General features: G+C 34.7%; 3 protein-coding genes across 6 annotated transcripts; 1 reads left to right on the plus strand and 2 right to left on the minus strand.

Annotated features, from left to right (window-relative positions):
* The first annotated feature begins 263 nt into the window (after positions 1-263).
* LOC132054721 (leucine-rich repeat extensin-like protein 3) lies at positions 264-2,629 on the plus strand. 2 transcript variants are annotated; one of them, XM_059446690.1, is made up of 2 exons: positions 264-404; positions 1,859-2,629. In XM_059446690.1, the coding sequence occupies exon 2, from the start codon at positions 1,881-1,883 to the stop codon at positions 2,469-2,471; it is 591 nt and encodes a 196-aa protein (XP_059302673.1). In that variant the 5' UTR covers positions 264-404; positions 1,859-1,880; the 3' UTR covers positions 2,472-2,629. The 2 variants fall into 2 exon arrangements, with proteins under 2 accessions (XP_059302673.1, XP_059302672.1); XM_059446689.1 differs by lacking the exon at positions 264-404 and adding an exon at positions 434-602.
* Positions 2,630-3,206: 577 nt separating this feature from the next.
* On the minus strand, positions 3,207-7,299 carry LOC132053006 (protein AE7-like). Of its 3 annotated transcripts, XM_059444776.1 has the most exons (7): positions 7,118-7,299; positions 6,440-6,605; positions 4,957-5,061; positions 4,765-4,864; positions 3,957-4,002; positions 3,469-3,588; positions 3,207-3,399 (listed from the first exon to the last, which is right to left on the minus strand). In XM_059444776.1, exons 2-6 carry the CDS (start codon positions 6,559-6,561, stop codon positions 3,488-3,490), a joined length of 474 nt encoding a protein of 157 aa, XP_059300759.1. In that variant the 5' UTR covers positions 6,562-6,605; positions 7,118-7,299; the 3' UTR covers positions 3,207-3,399; positions 3,469-3,487. The 3 variants fall into 3 exon arrangements, with proteins under 3 accessions (XP_059300759.1, XP_059300760.1, XP_059300758.1); XM_059444777.1 differs by having other exon boundaries at positions 3,207-3,588; positions 6,440-6,589; XM_059444775.1 differs by having other exon boundaries at positions 3,207-3,588.
* A 1,710-nt stretch (positions 7,300-9,009) lies between these two features.
* On the minus strand, positions 9,010-15,754 carry LOC132053005 (fimbrin-2-like). The gene is made up of 14 exons (XM_059444773.1): positions 15,461-15,754; positions 14,876-15,046; positions 13,908-14,149; positions 13,637-13,808; positions 12,991-13,029; positions 12,715-12,783; positions 12,509-12,625; positions 11,907-12,118; positions 11,257-11,412; positions 10,825-11,024; positions 10,577-10,734; positions 10,161-10,257; positions 9,705-9,796; positions 9,010-9,482 (listed from the first exon to the last, which is right to left on the minus strand). The coding sequence occupies exons 1-14, from the start codon at positions 15,545-15,547 to the stop codon at positions 9,300-9,302; spliced, it is 1,995 nt and encodes a 664-aa protein (XP_059300756.1). The 5' UTR covers positions 15,548-15,754; the 3' UTR covers positions 9,010-9,299.
* Between the last annotated feature and the right edge of the window lie 4,014 nt (positions 15,755-19,768).

Raw genomic sequence — 19,768 nt, forward strand, 5'->3', positions numbered from 1 at the left:
GTCACACACCACCCCTACCCACTACCTTTCTTTACGTTGATTAATATATATAAATTAATTTCTAATTAAGAGTTAAAGGCATTTTTAGTAAACTTACAAGTTATTATACAATACAATATAGCAAACCAAACAATACAAATGTTATTAACCACAACAAACGATCTGAATCTATCCAAACATTGTGTTCATTAATACGATTATGTCAACTCATATAGCCAAAAAGTATAACAGGGGCTTGAACAATAACTCAAAGTAGAGGGGTATCTGATCCTTTTCCCCTTTTTTAACATAATAAATTTTTTAATTAGTAAAGATGATTATGAAGTACATAATTCGAAGATAGTTTAACTAAGAAAAATGATATTGTTACTATGGTAATAAGGACGCCAAGAGATATGCATATGGTAAGATGTTTCAATTTTAGTAGTAAATAATGTGAAGTATCCTCTGAATTTTCTTTTGATTTCACTAAGTGGATTTTCCTTACTAAACACGCTGATTTGGTTCTACTTTTCCCTTATATAAATATTGCACCCCTCTCCATTAGGCAAAGTTGGCATTCTGGTTTTCTCACTTCCTGCTTAATTGCTAATCTTCAACTGGTAAGTAACTCATCAATGCAAATTTGTTTTCTTCTTTCTAGTGTAGATTTTCTTTCATAGTTATAAGTAGTGAAATTGCTCGAATGCCTTAAGCGCACTCAGGTACGTCATGTGTGGAATGATCTTAAGTTTTTCTTGCATTAGATTACCATGCCTATAGTATTAAATTAAACCTAAGTTAGTAGACTATGTTCCATAATATTAATCCTTCATGAGTTAAATGATAGATCTCACATAGGATCCTTGGAATTTGCTTGAATTTGCATTTTTCATACCTTGGCTGTAGGTCATTGTCAATGGTCAATATTCATAAGTCTAGAACCCAACCTGCTTCTCTGTGTGATAAATCATCATATAGAGATCATGTATATATGTATATATGATCTTATAAATTTTAAAATGGGCCAAACTCCGCTAGTTTTCATCTTGAATAGATAAAGACCTCCAATGTTTTGTTAAAATTTGTTTGTTTGTCTTCCTGACATTGTTGGAATATGGATACAATTAGAAGTTTTTGTTGAATCTAAATCATTTAGAAGTCATGCCTATAGAGTATATAGACTACCAATAAAGAAACTGGCTCCCTTTATTAACTTAGTCATCTAGAAACCATGCACATATGAATTAATCACGCTCGCCCTACCAATCTGTTTCTCTTTATGTTGGATTGAGGTCATGTTATATAGTTAAGTAATCCATCGTCACAAGCATCGGAATGCTAGTCTTAAAATCCAGTACATATGCATTACCAAGTCATTTATTCTTCCATCTCGTTAGTAATCATACTTATAGAAGTTGTAAATTATGCAGCCCTAACATGTAGAAATCCCGCCATAGAAATTCGTCTACTTGTATCTGACCTTGCTGATGTGTTAGTACATCTCAATCCCTGTTCCAGTAGAAAGCATGTCGGTTAATCTACATGCTTAAAACCATGGAAGTGGTTATTCTTCTTCATAAGTTTGCCTTAGTAAGAGTTTCAAAATAAATTCATACCAATGGCTTAACTAGTTAGACATCCTCAACTCTTGTCTGTTTAAACTAGCGTGTAGATTTTGTGTATATATTTTTGTGTTCAACAGGGTCTGAACCCGAGTGCCAGGGTGTTGAAGAGGCGCTTGGGCTTGGGCTCGAATAGAATAGTGCGGGGCTGTTTAGGAGCCACATTTGTGGACCTCTAGAAGTGCTTAACACCTTCGTTTGATTTTTGACTGTTTTAGCATAGGCAATCTAATACCAGAAAGTTGTTTGTGTAGGGTGTGGAAGCTTTCTTCAACAATGGATCCTAATATGATTCGCCCGCGGAAATGCAAGCCTTGTCCACCACCACCACCACCACCTCCATCACCTAAAAGAGAGGCACCGCCACCGCCACCACCACCACCACCACATGGTGAAAACGTTGCACAAGCATGTCAATGTGATTGTTGTAATTTCCGCGGACATCCATCCCCATTTTCGCCAGTAGCACCACCACCACCACTACCATCATTGGGGCCATGTCATCCGCCATCGCACGTCAGAAACTACTGGAATGATGACTTGGACCGATTCTCGAGAATGCGGAGAGTGGAGAGCCTTGAGATGGGCTATAGGATGAATTTGCGTGACCCTTTCAATGACTTTCCTGAGGATCATACTCCACGTCATTGCATGGCAGGACACCAACGTCATAGACCACCACCGATGCTAATGGGGCACCACCACAGACAACCGCCACTAATGTTGGGGCACCACCGTGGACAACCACCACTGCTGTTGGGGCAGCACCCCGAACCACCAACATCCTATTGTCCTCCACAGGGTGATTATGCATACCAACATGGCTACTCCGGCTATGAGAATCCAAATGGTTGCACTAGTATGTGATGTCCTCAAGTCAAAATTTGCTTGTTTTTTCGCTCTATATATACGTTTTCTAATATTAACCTGTTGTTGCCTTAATATACTTTTCACTTGACGTATGATTAATTTCAACTTTTCTTTGATGAGCTGCTAAAGAAAAATACTATATTTATGTCATGAAATGCTTAACGAACTAAAACTGGGATGACATGGTTTCTTTTCCAGCTGCTGGAATTCAATATCATCTGATTTTCGATCACTCATCAATGTTCTGCATCATTTGTTGATACAAATACCTACCTGCAAATCATTTCACAAGTCCTTTCACTTGTCTTGCGTGAACATGAGATTTCAAAATTCTTGCACCCAAGGGTGTGGCCTAAGGTAGTGAAGTGTATAAAAGCCATGGGAGATCATGGTTTAAATTTCAATAGCCACACAAACAAAGGGCAGAGTTACCCAATATCTACACCGGTAGGACAAAACAAGGACTCCGTAGATTTGTCAATGTATGCGCGAGCTAATTAGGATGCTATCGTTTGTAAAAAGAAAAATGAAAGTTTGAAATTCTTTTTTGCTTGAATATTTAGCACTTAGTGCAAGAGCTCGTGAAAATTTGGAAAGAATTTGCACAACTCCAAAAATTGTAATGTCAAAACTTCCAACCTTCTTCAAAGTAGCATGTCATATATATGAGCTGTCGACAGGTCATGCTATATACTAACCAAACCACCTTACCTGAAAATCCAAAGTCCTGAGTCACCCGATAACTTACAGGCTTAAATTTTTTTGAAAATACCAAGCGACTATGATGATATAAATGCTGCATATATCTCTTTACAAAGATACAGCCTATTTCATGTCAACTACTACATTGTGATTTCACTAAACAACAACCTTATTAATACAATGAATTAAATAAAACCAATGAAAAGTTGTTCAAAAAGAACAAAAAAAAAAAGATAATATAACATAGGACTTTTGATGAAAGCTTTTCAGATTGTATCTTCATATACTGAACAAAAACTGCCTAAACTTCCTCATTCAAGAGATGGAGCAAGGCATTCGTCTACCATGTCGACAAGGTTAGGGTTTTCCAATGCTGCGGCTACCCGTTCTTTATCATTCAACTGCTTATTTACTGCAAGCAGAAAATAATTGATCAGTTGCTGGATATGAAGCAATCACAATCTACTCTTTAAAAGGCTCTCTTGTGTTAATGCTTTATGATCAACAAGAAGCAGCTTGTAAGGTTTTTCTTTTTTCCTTCTCTATTCTTTTGGGATATGTTATAACTTAAATTAACTAAAAGGGTCAACACCATATCTGGAAAAAGGGGATGTTTTCAGTTCCTAGCATCTACTCAGCCGCCATTGGGCTAAGGGGGAAAAACCATAATCAGTTGTATGCCATGTGGTATGTTAAAAGAGCAAAAAAGATATAAAGTTCATGAGCTTTGCTCGAAAAAGGAAGATGCCCTTAGATATCGGATGTTGTATGACTAAATACCTGCAGCTTCCGTAGCATGAGTCCCAGGTGCTACTCTAATATCCACCTGGCAAGACAACAAGGACATGTTATTAAAAACAAGCGAACCGAGAACATTGATTAACATTTCCAACAATTTGAAATCACAGATAATAGTCGTTGGGCAGCCCGGTGCACTAAGCTCTCGCTATGCGCGGGGTCCGGGGAAGAACCGGACCACAAGGGTTGTACGCAGTCTTACCCTACATTTATGCAAGAGGCTGTTTCCATGGCTCTAACCCGTGACCTCCTGGTCACATGGCAACAATTTTACCAGTTACACCGAGGCTCCGCTTCAAATCACAGATAGCTATCAACTATTAAATTCGATTATAAAATTTTGTGTAATATTCTACCAAAATATGAATCCCGATAGAAGCATTGCATGTTGTAGTTTAAAAATGCAATTAGAAAGTTGAAATAACAGAGAGACTGGTTACAGGTCTGATATAGGTTATCCATATCATGCAGGAACACCCCAAAAGTAGTTAAAATCACAAAAAAAATCAAAAATCAAAGTCCAAAGAAAAACTTTTAAGGTTGAAGTTGTTGACAGTTCTAAGAAAAACACACACATAGCAGCATGTGACATCAAAGCTTGATCCAGCTTAACAGGTATGAACGTCTTCTCCAGTACTCTGTGATTATGGGAATTGTTGACTTCCATAATATCATAATAGCATATCAATTATAGCACAAAATTCTATCAACTGTTATATGTTTCTTACAGGGAAAGATGTGCAACACACATACGTTCATTGAATTGAAATAGAAGGGTGATACAGCATACCTTATAATGTGAAGGTAAACATCGCATAAGTTTCACACGCAAGCATAATCCAATAACAGTCGCCATGCTACAATGTTCCACAGTAGGCGTGAATGTGACCCTGAATCCAAGAACTTCCTCTTCTTAGACAGCACGAAAATGACAATTAAAAGGAATCAAAACAGAAATATATGAAACGGATTTAGTTCTCACCTTACATAACTTCGCTTGTCATCTACCTCAACGGCATCTTCTGTTATAACTTTCAGCTCTTCTAGAGAATAGGGATGCTCTGGATCTTTTATATCTCTAAGATAGTGTACGAATGTTAAGGAATGATTAACTTTTCATAGCTATGAAGGTGCCCGCAACAAATCAAACTTCATACTTGCTTAGTTCCTTTCGAAATGACACAATAATGACCCAAAACAGGCAGATTTTTTTTTTTTTTTAAATAATGAATCTTATCAAAACACACAGTCAAATGTATTGTACTCATGTTACTCGATGAATGCAATGACATTTGTGAAGCAAAAGGAAAAGGATGAAACATTGTAAATGTTCATCGAGCAGTAAAGTGAAAATTGCAATCATGTGTAAGCAATTGGTTACACTGAGCCATGCTTTAATCGAATAGGAAGTATACAAAACCCTACAAAGTTTCATGACATGTGATCCTAATATATCCTACCATTTGCTAAGAATAGAAAAACAATGCGCACTTCGATTTGTCATGGCCAAAATCTCAAAAGATGTAAAACAAATATTGAAGGTGCAAATAATGAATGCCCTCACCCCCACCCCGAAAAAGCAACTAAAGACAAGAAAATCATATATCAACTTCTTTCATGAAAGGCTTCCAGAAAATCAAACAAAAGATAGCTACTGTCATGTTTCTACAGAAAATGAAGCATAGTGGACTGACATGTACTTCTATGCTCCCTATTTCTCTAAAGCAAGAATAGTATTTGGGGCACAGGTGATGGGGTGAGGCTTTCCTTTCGAACATTTACAGAGTCGTGCCAATGAGAGCTGACAATCCAACAAATTTGAATGAGACATGAAGGGGAAATTCATTGGAATTTGAAATTAGGAGGAATCTCTAGGATTGGGAGACAGGTGAATCTCAAAACCTGGTTGATTATAGACAGACAGTACTATATGCTACATTGGATCTGTGGAGATGGGGAGAGAGAAGGGATGTCTTGTAAAAGTTAAGTCATATACGAAATGATCTTATTATACCACACGAGAAAGCTAGCAAACATATTTCGTGCACCAAGGTGCAAAAGGTTTTTTCCTTCATCTTTCACATTGAACAACATCACACAGAAATAAATACAAAAAAGAATTATTATAAAGAAAAGGAGCAAAAGGCTTCTTTTTTTTTTTTTCCACTTCATCTTTCACATTGAACTACAGGACACAACAATAAATATCAGAAACAACTACAACAAAATTAACTCTACTTTGCAAATTCAAAGACCTCTATCTAGGGCTACTCAGAGACTTAGCATGCTGGTACTGCTCTATTATAAATCTAAATGATTGAGCATAAAACTCTTAACAGATGCGGAATTGCATGAGTTTTAGCTTCATAGATATTCCATTATCATAGAAAGATTAATTTACAGATTAAGAACAATATCACATTTCAATCATCATTAGCATCCACAAAAACCATTAGCGAAGGATATCAAAAATTTCTAGCTGGTCGATAGTTTCAGCTGCATATTCATCCACACTTGGAGCAATCCTAGCTCGACGCTCCTTCTTCTCATACACAACGGGGTTCGCATTTATCAATTCAGAAACCATTTTCAAGTCCGACCTTGGTAAGATTCACCTGGCAGTAATGATGTCTACAAAGATCAACCCACAAAACCACTTACTGAGCTAAAGAATTCCTTTGCAATAAACATAAATAAATCTAATAAACTTCAAATTTGTCTTTCTTAGTCATTAGCTTAAACAACTGCTTCTTTTTTCAAAAGGAAAGAAATCTTCGCAGAAAATCCTCATCAAACAGACGATAATTTTATTTTATTTTTTAAAAGGAAAATTTACTACCCTAATCAAGCTGAAGTAAAGAAGGGGTAAATTACCTAATAAGTGACCTAATTCTGTAAATAATTTTTACACCATAACTGCATAAAACTTAAATTCGACAAAGTAATAGTTATCCAGAACCCTCATGAAGCATGTGCACAAACTCATATATTGATACATAAACGAGAATATGCCTTACTCATCTACAACCATGCGTAAAACATACAAATTCACAAATTTTATCAAGGGCTGCAGGAATTTTTCCCAGAAACAAGCATAAAGGGTCAAGTTAAAAATCACAAATTAAAGAATAGATTATACTTACAAGTTCGATTTCCAATATGAAGGTGTATTTGGAAAGGGGAAAGAAGAAGAACAAACAATGAAAAGAGACGTCGAAGAAGGGATGTTGGCGGGGAAGAGAAAAAATCCTAAATCTTGATCTAAAGTCTAAACCTCTAAAAATTTCCTTCTTTGGATTTAGTTATGTCTTTATTTTTTAAACGGAAAAGGTCAAAAATACCCTGCTGTGGAAAATTTAAAAATATCTTAAATTTATTTTTTGGGTTATCCCATCCTTAAAGTTTTCAAATATCTTCTCATGTCTTGACGGAAATTATCTCCCAAAATAACCAGAAATCATTTTGAAACCATTCATCATTTCCCGCCAACTAAATAATAACCTAAAATCCCTTATTCCCGATACGTAGGTTTGAAGTTTGAGGAATTGGCGGAATAAAGGGATCTTATGGGTTATTATTTAGTTGGGTCGAGCTTTAACGATGGAACGAATTTAAATAATGATTTCGGGTTATTGGGGGGGATAATTTCGAAGACAAGGATATATTTGAAAACTTTATGACGAGAGGGGTATTTTTGACAAAATAAGTTCGGAGGATATTTTTAGCCATTTATCCAAAGTAGAGGGGTATTTTTGACCCTTTCTCCTTTTTTAAACGGAAAAGGGTCAAATATGCATGGAACTATCGAAAATGGCTCATTTATGACACTCATTAATAGTTTGGTTTATCTATATTATCGGACTATCGAAATGATTCATTTATGTCACTCATCAATAGTTTGACGCATTTATATCATCGAACTATCGGAAATGACTCATTTATGCTACTCATCAATAGTTTAGCTCATTTATGCCATTGCCCGTTATCAAAATGACTCATCCATATTATTTTTTGTTAACGCCGATTTTACAATACCATATATGACACGTGGCATGGGTAGGGATTATGAGTCGGATTTTTTATTAATTTGGGATTTAAAATTGGGCTGATTTAATTAAATGATGTAGACCTCTAATTAGAGGGCACGTATCATATACGTATTATAAAACCAGTGATTGGCATGGATGAGTCATCTAATTTATTAATTATGGAGTAAAAAAAAAAAAATCTTTCATTTTCAAAGCTATCGTGACCACTTACAATTTAAATAAGAAAATAAGTCTACAAAAATTTCTTATATTATTTTTACAAATTGGATAAATTGGTTTTGTAGATCTTTATATATTTGTTTCAAATTTATGTCTTTTTTAAAAGATGATTTTATTTTTAAAATAGTTTAAAAGTAATACACAAAAAATATTTATAGAATTGTTTTCTTCTGTTTAAATTATAGCCTATGTTGGTCCATTTGCTATTACAAATCTCGTATTTATTTTTGGTCTCGCCATATATAGTGCATCTTTTTCAGCCTAAGAAAGATTAGAGTTGTTCCCAGAAGTTAGCGAGGGCTAATTAATTAGCATTGCCCACTAACTATGAACTACTAACAAATTACAAAAAGTTTTTATATCTACGAGTTTTATGTGTTTTGAGGACGAAAACTTGACAGGCAATGCAGGAGTTAAATAATTTGATTCATTCTTGATTACTGATAATATATTTATGAGGATATGAGGAATGAGATAAACAATGCAAAAAAGAAAAAGAATTTAAAAGAAGGCTTATGCAAACGAGTCAGCGAGCTGAAAGAATGTTTACAACAAGAGGTATGTTTCATAGTTTCGTCAAAACAAAAACTCGTTATTTACACAGTTTTTTAACGAAAAAAAATAAAACAAAAATAGCTTCATAAACGTATAGACTGTTACAAATATCTCTAGAAGACTAAAACTATTAAGTGACGAAAAGTTGGAGATAAATATAAAATTAAGGGTAAATAATAATGGAGTAAAGCTAGAAATCCAACCTATTTGGGTTTGATGACTAAAATATCTTCATTGGCTATTACAAAAAGAATATTTTAAGTCTTTTACATACAAATTCACTAGTAGACATATAAAACCAAATATACAATACACTAAACAAGATATCTTATACAATACAAAATAGCTCTTTAACTATATTCACAATTTTCTCTTTTAGGAAAACTGCAACCAACACTGATTGACTACTTACAAAGCCATACACCCTAAATTTTTCAAAATTTCAAACAATGAGCACAAAGAACTTTAAAAAATAAAATCAGCACACGAAAAGGTTTCGCAGTTATCTGTTGCTGTTGTCATCCATTGAACACTCAGAAGCAGTATCATCCAACGTTGAAGTTGAGATTGTGTCCAATGAGCTAATATCACTATCTGAAGATGCACAAGTTTGATCCTCCATTGGTTGTTTCAAGTGCCAATACATTATACTTGCTGTGAGTGTAAGCATCATCTTTTGATTTACCTGATTAAACACACACCATTATATTAAGATTTTGCAATATAACAGTAGTCAGCTGAGGACACAACAAATGCAGAAATTTGACTTGTTCTATTTACTATTAGAGGCAGCAAATTCACATTATTTCCAAAAACTAAAGACTGAATGCATCAATCATCATTGCATGTTGAGTGGGGATTAGAGAAAGCAAGTGACAAGAACATAGTTAAGCAAATGAAGGATTACCTCAATCAGATCTTCGGGTAACAAAAATATTGAACATCCAAGTTTCCTTGCAATACTAATAATGTAGGTTGCGTTCATCTTCTTCTGCTCCTCTGCATCAACCAAACATTTCGCATAACTAAAAAGTCTAATGTACTGACAATCGCGACTGAATAGAGAAACACAAAGTAACTCAAAAAGGTACTATGGATGATGATACAAGGTCAATATGAACTGAACTAGAATTATTAGTGCTACTTTCTGATTTCAAGTTCAAGATAGCGCTATCTTTGGCGCAAGCTCAAAAGCTTCAGTAGGGCATCCACACAAATCCAATCCAATCGTCTATTGATAGATTAGCTATTGGAAAAAATAATAACAAGAAAGGACAATGTCTCGTGTTGATACTAACAACTAACTGAATTAAATCAGAACAACTGAAAGAAGGAACCTATTTTAAGTCTGAAATAAGATTACCAGTTTCTCCTTTTGTAACAAGACTCCAGTTAACAGCTCGAGGGTGTACAGCACTAAGCAGCTCAAGGAAAAAGATGCCATCTGACAAACTCTTATCCTGTAAATTTAACAGACTCAGTTCTCCGTCTCACGATAATGAGAGTTACAAGAGGTGTATGCTCGCCAACTTGTGGGGTATTATTCAACTAGCAATGCCTCATCGAACAACTATATCAGGTGTCCAATTGAATTCAGGGACTGTACAGAAGCTACAACTTTCTTTGCAAGCCATATCAGGTAATTTTCCACCACAATTAAAAAAAAAAAAAAAATTATGTGCCTGCTAGTAAACCCATGCTTTATCAAAATAATCAATTGAAGGCCTACTCAACTCTATTGTTCTGAATCTGGAAACGACTGATCTTTGCAAACTATACCTTAAAACTAGCCATGCGACTTTTGCTTCCTGAATTTCTTACTTTGCTGTTGGACCACTCTAAAATATCTGCATCAGTGATTTCCTTCCCATTGGAATAAAATCTCAAATTTTTCAAGAGCTGAAGCATGTTACATCGCATTAACTGCCACAAGTAAGCTGCAATAGAGAACAAAGAATGTTGGTCCATAACAGTTTGAGTTAAACCAATTTAAGGAGAAAACAAGAAAAAAGGACGTCAAAACTTACCCAATGTTAATTTCTTATTTCCCTGTACAATGTCATTTCCAGCAATGTTGACAAGAGAAAACTTGAGTTGCTTCCCGATCTTCACAACTTGGTTGCAGTTTTCTACTTTTCTGAATGGCATCTTAATTGGAGGTTTAGTAGCAATTTTCCAATTAACAATTCCGGGAGACACCTTGTCAAGTGTCTCTAAAAGCAACCATCTGGAAAGACACGAACATTCATTAGATTGAAATAAATACACCCACGCACGCAATACTTAACACTTTCATGAGACCAGATAGATACATAAATGTCATTGCATGAGCAAAATTAGATCACAGCAGAGTTCATATTCTTTATTGTTTCACTTAATTAGAAAATTTTGTAGTAACATGAAATAAGCCTGCAGCCATGGGGAAAGTTTGCAGTACTAGGTACCGAGGTAGCACTCACCCATTTCTGAGATCTTCAAAAACATTGTCTATGTAAGATGAATTTCCAAGACTATTGATCCAAAAGCGGAAAGCTCTCTCTTCCCTGGACATTTGAGCTTCGTCTGGTGAAATCTCCAGAAAGGATATTTGCTTTGTTTGATTTGATAGCCCATTCCTATGGATAAGAGGTTTATGGTCAAATAACCATAAACAAGTAATCAGTCCCTATGAAATGTGTACTACTAATTTCACCATACTTGCTATGAAGTTATAACCTCTCAAACTTGACTAGCTGAAACGGTTAATCATAGAACTGGTCAGTCTATTACTAAAGTGTGCAAAAGGAACAAAACTGCTTTTTCAAGTCACTCTGCTGGCATTCAGTATGCTAAGAAAGAAACATGGTAAAGCACCAAGGCATGCTGTTTTAAAAGAACAAGAGATAAAATGCAAATTAACATGGTCCATCAGTTGCACATATTCTGTCTATATTGCTAATAAAAAGCAATTAAAGTACAAAATCTTGTCCTACAACAACTGAAATTCTTCAAGAACACAAAAGGTTGACTAGCAACTTCTTCTCGTAAATGTGTGTCATATACAAGAAAACTTACACAGAAATAGTCAGCAAGTTCGTACATAGAACTCAAAGAAATACTAGCTTCTTACCTGTGCTGAAAGATATGTGCCACAAATGCAAGGTTAAGATTTGGAGAGCCTTCCACAATATCTTTAGCTGTTAAGTATCTTTTGCAACCCATCCTATCCGCATGTTCCAAAACCAACTTTGCTCTTTCTAGATGTTCTTTCACAGTGAGTGTGGTAGGATTAATGTACTCCGGGGCAAGAACATTTAAGAGGTGAGCATAAGCTTCTGCATCCTGCAAAAGTAAATGGATGGCTTAAGAATCAGCACTAAACACTCAAAATGGATAAGAAATTACATGAAAGGGATGAAGATGAAAGCTCTTTTCTTTTATTTCTGAGGTAGAAGTACAAGAGAATCTTCTACCACTCAGTATATAAAACTGAATAGTTTATTTAAGAACTCTCAACGTCTATATGTCTTCAAATTATGTGAACTATCTAATCCTTTTTTATTGTTTCAAATGGAAAACTTATTTAGTATCTCTGGCAGTGGGAAAAAAAAGTCTCCCTCTCTCTTTGAGGGGAAAAGATTATCTTTAAAAGACCAAGGAAAATGTTGCAGATATTAAAAATTTGCATAGTCACACCTGACTATTGCAAAGTCCAACTCATTTTTTATCTACCTTTATGTCCGATGAGAAGTTCGTCACAATTTTCTCGTATTTAGCTTTCTTCAATTGAAAATTCATCCATCTGAGCAAGATTTTTTCTGGAGGTAGACTCATCAGCTCCTCTACATCCTGACATCACAGAATTGAGATAATCAAGTTTATAACACAAGTTTGCCATAAGCTGTGAATTAATGAAGCATTAATGAGTGTGTCTTTACCTTGTTATCATCAACTAACTCCAACAGCTGAGGTGTTTTCTTTAAGTTGAGATCTGCCAATAGTTGAATCTGAAACAACATGAAAGAAAATCATTGTCCTTAAGAAATTCTGGTAATGATTTTATGTCCTACGAGCTAAAGTATATGCTCGTGATTTTTAATATCTTAATGCTGATTCCTTCATCTTGTAAGGCAATCTATTAGTGCTAAAGTAACCTCATTATTTCAAAGTTTTAAAATCCACTAAATGATTCAGTAAGGACGCATTTAGATTACCTTAATGATTTGAGATATCACTCCAAGAACAAGATGCCTCTGGAAACCGATAAAAAAGATAAGAGTATTAGACAAGTATGCTCCTTAATGATTAATACCACATACTTCATCCCAAAAAAAAAAAAAAAAAAAAACTCAGACACAAAAAATTACGCTGATAAAGTAAGTATATGAATATATCTTGAGGAATATCAAAATCATGGACCACAACTTTGGATAATAATTAGACAATGATATTGCACCGAAGATGCATAGGATGGATGACTTAAGTCAACATAATCCAGCCACAGGACAAGAGAACAAGAAAATGTGAAGCAGCAGGGATAAATACACATGATTGAATCATATCACTGAACATGCATGAATATTTTTTACATCATCCCATAAGTTTCCGGGTTGAATTCGCGTTCAAATGAAAAGAGAAAGGCAGTTCAGCTGATATTACATAAACACTGCTCAAAGCCAAGGGAAGAATGCCATTGATGGAGCTATTTAGACACGATTTTATGAGAGAGACATGCCAGAAACAAAGTTCACAAACTGACTATTGATGGGATCCCTTTGGTAACTCAACAGGGAACAGAGTCAAACTAAGATGTGGCTGAATAGTGTCCTAACATATTGCTAATGTGAAAGGGATACATACCCTTCCTTCAATGAAGTCTTGAGTGCCTATATTAACTAGAGTACATCCAATTGCCTTAGCAGAGTTGAGGCACAAGGTATGATTTTCATTCCTTTCCCATGGATTCAGCATTCTCTTCATGTTTATTGCCCGTTCATCAATTGTTCCAGGTACAGCCACATTGATGAGCTTGCTGCAGCAGAAGAACAATATTATTAACAATCTAGTCAAAGAAGTTTTACATACTTGAGGCATATTTATTAATGTACATAGTGAAAGATTTGATGCTCACCAAATAAGAACTCCATCCTTGGAAACCTCAAAGAGATCATTGGTTAAAGGATCAATAGGAAGGTATTTCTTCAAAAACTCATCATCCGCGAGGTAGCTGTTAATATGTGCAACATATGATGCCTTCTCAGATTCACTAATTGTATGGAGCAATGTAGAAGTTGCTGACTTGACAAAAGCTGATGAACTCTTTGCAGTATTTCCCATCCTTGCAGCAGCATGTGCTTGGATTTTCAAATAAACCTGTCAAGGGTTCAACAATTCTTGTATTCTTTAATAAATCAACCAACAAATGGTGAGTATGGTTTAACAAATTTATAGATAGAGTAGTACTGAAACCAAATGCTTGTAGGCTACTAGGAAGGCAATTAAAAAGTACTTTTATGTCTTATGCTAAACATAGATACTATGAATGCATTTGGAGTCAAAATTGCAAGGTATGAAAGAATATACTTCTGGGGCATTAAATGTCCTTTTTAAGCTAGTAATTTACTTCTGTTTTCATCTTCCTCTTCCTAGTTGTTAAAACAAAATCTCGTACCTCTAAATTTACAAGAAGTGTCATCTGAATGGATTCGTTTATATTCAAAGCTGAGAAAAGTAAAAAAAGAAACCTCAACAAAATAACTTACATGGAAAATATCTAGCCAAAGATCAAAGACCGAATCAATTATCAAATGGATTCTCAATTCCTTTTTATTTTGCCATTGTCCTTTGTTTGATATTCGGAAGTGAAGGAAACTTTGTCTGGAGGTATAATAGAAGGTTCTATATCCAACATAATTCCGAATAACAAAAAAAATTCAAATCAACTTCGCATTTGAATTCCCTCCTTATCGATTCCAGACCGTTTCTATAGCTTCTAAATGGGAAAAATGATCTTATATCTTCTTCAAATTTGAAACTGCAGATTATAGACATGAATCTAATGTGTTTAACAACATTTTACTAAATGTGATCGCGTGTTACCTGAAGAAATAGCTCGAAATCAACGTCTTCCTCCAAGTTTTTGTACGAATCTCTCAGAAACGACTCTCTTTCTTGCTCGGTAAGATTCTCTCCGACGTGTTTAATTCTTGCCATTTTGGAAGGTAAGTCTGTTAGTTTCAGACCTCCATTTTCTCTCTTCATCGCATTAAACTGCAAGTAACAAAAATCCGCTTAGCAATCAACACATAAAATCACAAACTACACATCGATCGAAAATTTACTGAAACCGCTATAAAAATCCTCAAAATGTTCATTCCGCTTAACGAAGCTCTCGTTTTCTCTCTTCATCACATTAAACTTCAAGTAACAAAAATCCTCTTAGCGATCAACACATATAATCGGTAAACTAGCATCGATCCAAAATTTTCTGAAATCGCTATATAAATCCTCAAAAAATCACTCCGCTTAGCAAAACTCACATAAGCAAGAGTTATAAATCAATAAACTACGCATCGATCCAAAGTTTGTTGAAATCGCTAAATAATCATTCCGCTTAACGAAGCTAACATAAGCAGAGTTAGTATTACTTAATTAATAACAGAGATTGAAAATTAATCAACTTACGTGAGATTTTAAACGGCGAAGTTCGACTTGAGTGAACTGACTTTGAAGCCATGGATCAGATACAAATACACCTACATATCCCGCCATTGTTTGATCTTCTCTTAATCACAAAACCTCCAATTTTATAACGAAATGAAGAATTGTGTGTTAGTTTCTCTCGCTAAGCAAAAGAGGCATGTGATTTGAGAATGTGAGTGGGAAGGAGAGCGTCCTAATAGTACAGTGTAGACTGGGGACACAGAGGAGCTGTCAGTGTTCAAAGCTGTTCAGAGAACAAATTCAAATTATGACGCTACTATCCCTTTTTTGTTAACCGCTATCCTTATAAGAGTATTTATTTAACATAATACTAACATTGTTTATTAAGTAATGATATAGTAGAGGTGTGACAGCGAGATGTTTTAATGAAGTGGTAATTGTTCTTTTAATTCAGGAAGCGTTTTACTCCAAAGTTAGATTGTCAACTCAAACATGAATCCGAGTTAGTGTTGTCCTTTATATGTTGAAAAAATTCAAGATATACGTATATCACTCATTTAACGCAAACACAAATAAAGAATCCGTGTAGCGGAAGTTAACTCTTTCAAGAATACAATGTGCATGTTTTGTGGTTTAGTCATGCGGGATTATAATGCAGGAATTATTTATATGATTAATAATAATGAAGAGGTTGTTAAGTAAAATAACCCATGGATTATTATGTAGGAATGGCCTAATTTAATTAAGAGTAATTTTTTGTCTTTATACTCTTATCCACGTAATGCTAGTATACGTATTCATATCCACGTTATAACATATATAAAAAAATAAAAATAGATCTCCGTTTAAGAATTAATAGGGTAGTGTTTGCTTTTCTATATTAAACTTCACATGACTTATGCAGAGTGTCATACAAATTATGCAGAATTTTATACGAAATATAAATTTCTTGTGACCAAACGATTTCCTTTTCACCTTGCTTCACTTTGATTGTTAAATATGCCTTACTTGCTGCGAAAATCAAGCGTGGTAATGAACCATTAACAAAGCGCGGACCTACTTACCTACTTGACATTTTCTTCAGGGTTACATCTCCTTGTAATGAACTATGGGATTTTCAATAAATTCGATGGTAGCAAAAAATGATCGAGATCTAACTCTTTCTAAATTTTTGGGATGTTTTGGCTTACTTAATTATAGAGGTCAATCCCTGAGAAATATGTATGTTAACTAATTCGAACTTGCGCCTCCTAATGACCATCAAAGAGGGAACTGTTCCCTCCCAAGATTTTTTTTCTTTCTCAAGGCTCAAAACCAAGACCTCTATAGGGATCCTATACGTCCATAACCCTTGATGACCTCAAAAATAATTTACATGTCAATGTCATTAATTAGAGGTTGCTACTAAAATTAAAGTTGCTAACTAGAAATGAAGCTCAACGGGCAATTTGCCCGATTTCCCTTTGTTGGGGGTGGTCTGTAATTTTTGCCTCTCGAAATTCTTTGATGCTTTAATTTTTTTATTTTAAAATACGAAGTTTTGGGTTCGAACCCGAACCCCCGCTTAGTCATAAAAATAAAAATAAAAATCGCAAGACAAGGCTTTTTGCAAAAAGTCCGCAAGGCTTATGCGTAACTTTTGTTTTAAGGCATAACTAAAAGTGTCGGAGACCCGAGATAGTAGACTTTTAGTTGCCTTAAGGCAGACTTTTTGCAAAACCATATCTTGCGATTTTTTTTATTTTTTTTTTTTTACTAAGCGGGGTTCGAACCCAGAACCTTAGGATATTTTCGGCCAACTTTTTAAGCGAAGGACAAAAATTAAATACCAGCAATTTGAGGGACAAAAATTAAAGACCACCCCAAAAGAAGGGCAATCCGGGCAAAAAAAATGACAAAAATTGATTGACTAAAAGGTCCACGTCATTTAACATGTGTTTTAGTGCATTATTGATTGCTTGAGGTTTTAGGCTTAGAGCTCGTTTGATACGGGGATAAGGGATATTAATTCCGGGATTAAATTTGGGATGAATTTATCCCACGTGTGGTTGGGATAAAATCCGGGGATAACTAATCTCCAGATTAATTATCCCGGGATTGTAGTGTTATTTTACTCCCATATTGAGAGTGGGATGACAATCCCCAAATAACTAATCACGGAATAATTAATCCCGGGATAACTAATTCCCCAACCAAAGCCGTGGTTGTTTGGTACGCGGACAAAATTATCCCGGTATTATAATCTCAAGGATTATAATCCTAGGACTAATTTATCCCATCTAAAATGTGGGATAAAATAATTAGTGCATGGCATAGTTCGGATATCCTGGAAGAAATGTTTTATACAATGTTTGGTCATCTAAATTTATCCCAGATAAATTTATACCTTGTACCAAACAAGGTATAAAATGCATCCCAACTTAAAAGATGGGATATCCCTTCTTATCCCACTAATTTTTTATACCATCTAAAAAGATTGGTAATCCCAAGAGACGGGATAAATTTATTATAACCTGGGGATAAATTTATAACTAATCCCCAAATTAATTATCCGGATTATAAAATTATTTTACTCCCATACTTAGAGATGGGATGACAATCCCCAAATAATCGATCGCGGAATAATTAATCCCGGATAACTAATTCCCAACCAAAGCCGTGGTTGTTTTTGAAGGTTAAAATTATCCCGGTATTATAATCTCAAGGATTATAATCCTGGGACTAATTTATCTCATCTAAAATGTGGGATAAAATAATTAGTGCATGGCATGTTCGGGATATCCCACATTTTATAATTTTAGTTATATAAATTTATCCTGGGATAAATTTATAAAAACAAGGCATAAAATACATCCCAACTTAAAAGATTCCCTTCTTATCCCACTTTATTTTATACCATCTTTTTAGATGGTATAAAATAATCCCAAGATATGGGATAAATTAGTTTCGGGATTATAATCCCGGAATAATTTTGGCTACCTACCAAACGACTGAAGGTTAATGGGATAAGGTGGGATATCTCATCTTTAACTATGGCCGGCCTTCATTTTATAATTTGTGTGGTAGAAGGTATAAATTTTTCCTGGGATAATTTTATACTTTCTACCAAACAAAGCAAAATTTATAAGTGTGATATCCCACCTATATCGCACCAAACGACATCATTTGGTGCACGGTATAAGGTGGGATATCGCATTACTAATTTTGGGATTCATTTTGTACCATATTTGGTAAAAGGTATAAATTTATCCTGGGATTAATTTATACCTTCTACCAAACAAAGTATAAAATGAAGTCCAAACTTAATGGCGGGATATCCACCTTATCCTATTAATCTTGGAATTATTTTATCCCACCCCCCAAATAGGATAAATTAGCCTCAGGATTATAATCTCGAGATAATTCATTTTGCGTACGAAACAACAAGAATCTTGTTGTTTATAGGCACCAATTTTCTAATTATCGAAAATCTGAGGCGTGGCCTAAAAAATAAAGGGCCCCTCGTGGCCTTCATGCTTCTTTATATTGACAAACTAGCTAAATAATGGCGATTGATCTTTTAAGAAATATAAATTATCAGAAATGAGATAACTGGTAAAGATTAGAGGTGAAACGTGTTACTAAAGTCCAACCAAATCCTTGTGTTATTACGTGAAGAGAGCATATTCAAACTCTATGATGTGGATTGGATTCTCGTAATTTTTGAATGAAGAGGTACTATGTTAGTTCACTTTTAAACTGTGAGGCCCACGGAAAGATGACTTACTTTGAAACTTTTTTTGAATAATAATAACTTAACGGATCTTCTCATGCTTTCACTCTACGTGAGAATTGACAATAATCAATTTGAATCTGGTCAAACAGTAGAGAATTTGAATGAAATTGAAGCGGTCAATTCAGGACCAGTACTATAGCATGTTACAAACCGCAACCTTCTTTCAAATAAAATAGGGTTACAAATTTTCAAAATATGATCTCCAATAATCAATTACAATTGGAATAAAAAAAATGATCTTGCAATTTATATTATAAAAGAGTCATACAGTTAAAAGAACATTTATAAAATTTAATGAGCCATAAATCGATCTCTCAAATTTCCGCAGAAGTTTTTTCCTCCCAATTCAATTTGCATTGATTTCTTATGATTCAAGTTAAGTTTAAAGACAGATTTAGAATTTAATATCAACGAGCAAAGAACATTGTGATACCATTTCTCATGTGTGACAATAGATAGTTACAAAGCTTCTAATATACACTATGGAAAAGGGGATAATTAATATGTGACATAATATATCTAATCGATCGTTTACTCAACAAAATGGTAAGTAC

The sequence above is a fragment of the Lycium ferocissimum genome, chromosome 4 (assembly GCF_029784015.1).
Source record: "Lycium ferocissimum isolate CSIRO_LF1 chromosome 4, AGI_CSIRO_Lferr_CH_V1, whole genome shotgun sequence".
NCBI lineage: Eukaryota > Viridiplantae > Streptophyta > Magnoliopsida > Solanales > Solanaceae > Lycium > Lycium ferocissimum.

Excerpts from the sequence above, each read along its gene's own strand:
- LOC132053006 (XM_059444777.1), bottom strand. The coding sequence starts at position 6,561 with ATGGTTTCTGAATTGATAAATGCGAACCCCGTTGTGTATGAGAAGAAG. Across the intron at positions 5,062-6,439 it reads GACCAGCTAGAAATTTTTGA|CTATCTTAGAGATATAAAAG; the intron begins TATCCTTCGCTA and ends AACATTCGTACA. Across the intron at positions 4,003-4,764 it reads GTTTACCTTCACATTATAAG|GTGGATATTAGAGTAGCACC; the intron begins GTATGCTGTATC and ends TTGTCTTGCCAG.
- LOC132053005 (XM_059444773.1), bottom strand. The coding sequence starts at position 15,547 with ATGGCGGGATATGTAGGTGTATTTGTATCTGATCCATGGCTTCAAAGT. Across the intron at positions 15,047-15,460 it reads TTCGCCGTTTAAAATCTCAC|TTTAATGCGATGAAGAGAGA; the intron begins GTAAGTTGATTA and ends TGTTACTTGCAG. Across the intron at positions 10,735-10,824 it reads AAATAAGAAATTAACATTGG|CTTACTTGTGGCAGTTAATG; the intron begins GTAAGTTTTGAC and ends TCTCTATTGCAG.
- LOC132054721 (XM_059446690.1), top strand. The coding sequence starts at position 1,881 with ATGGATCCTAATATGATTCGCCCGCGGAAATGCAAGCCTTGTCCACCA.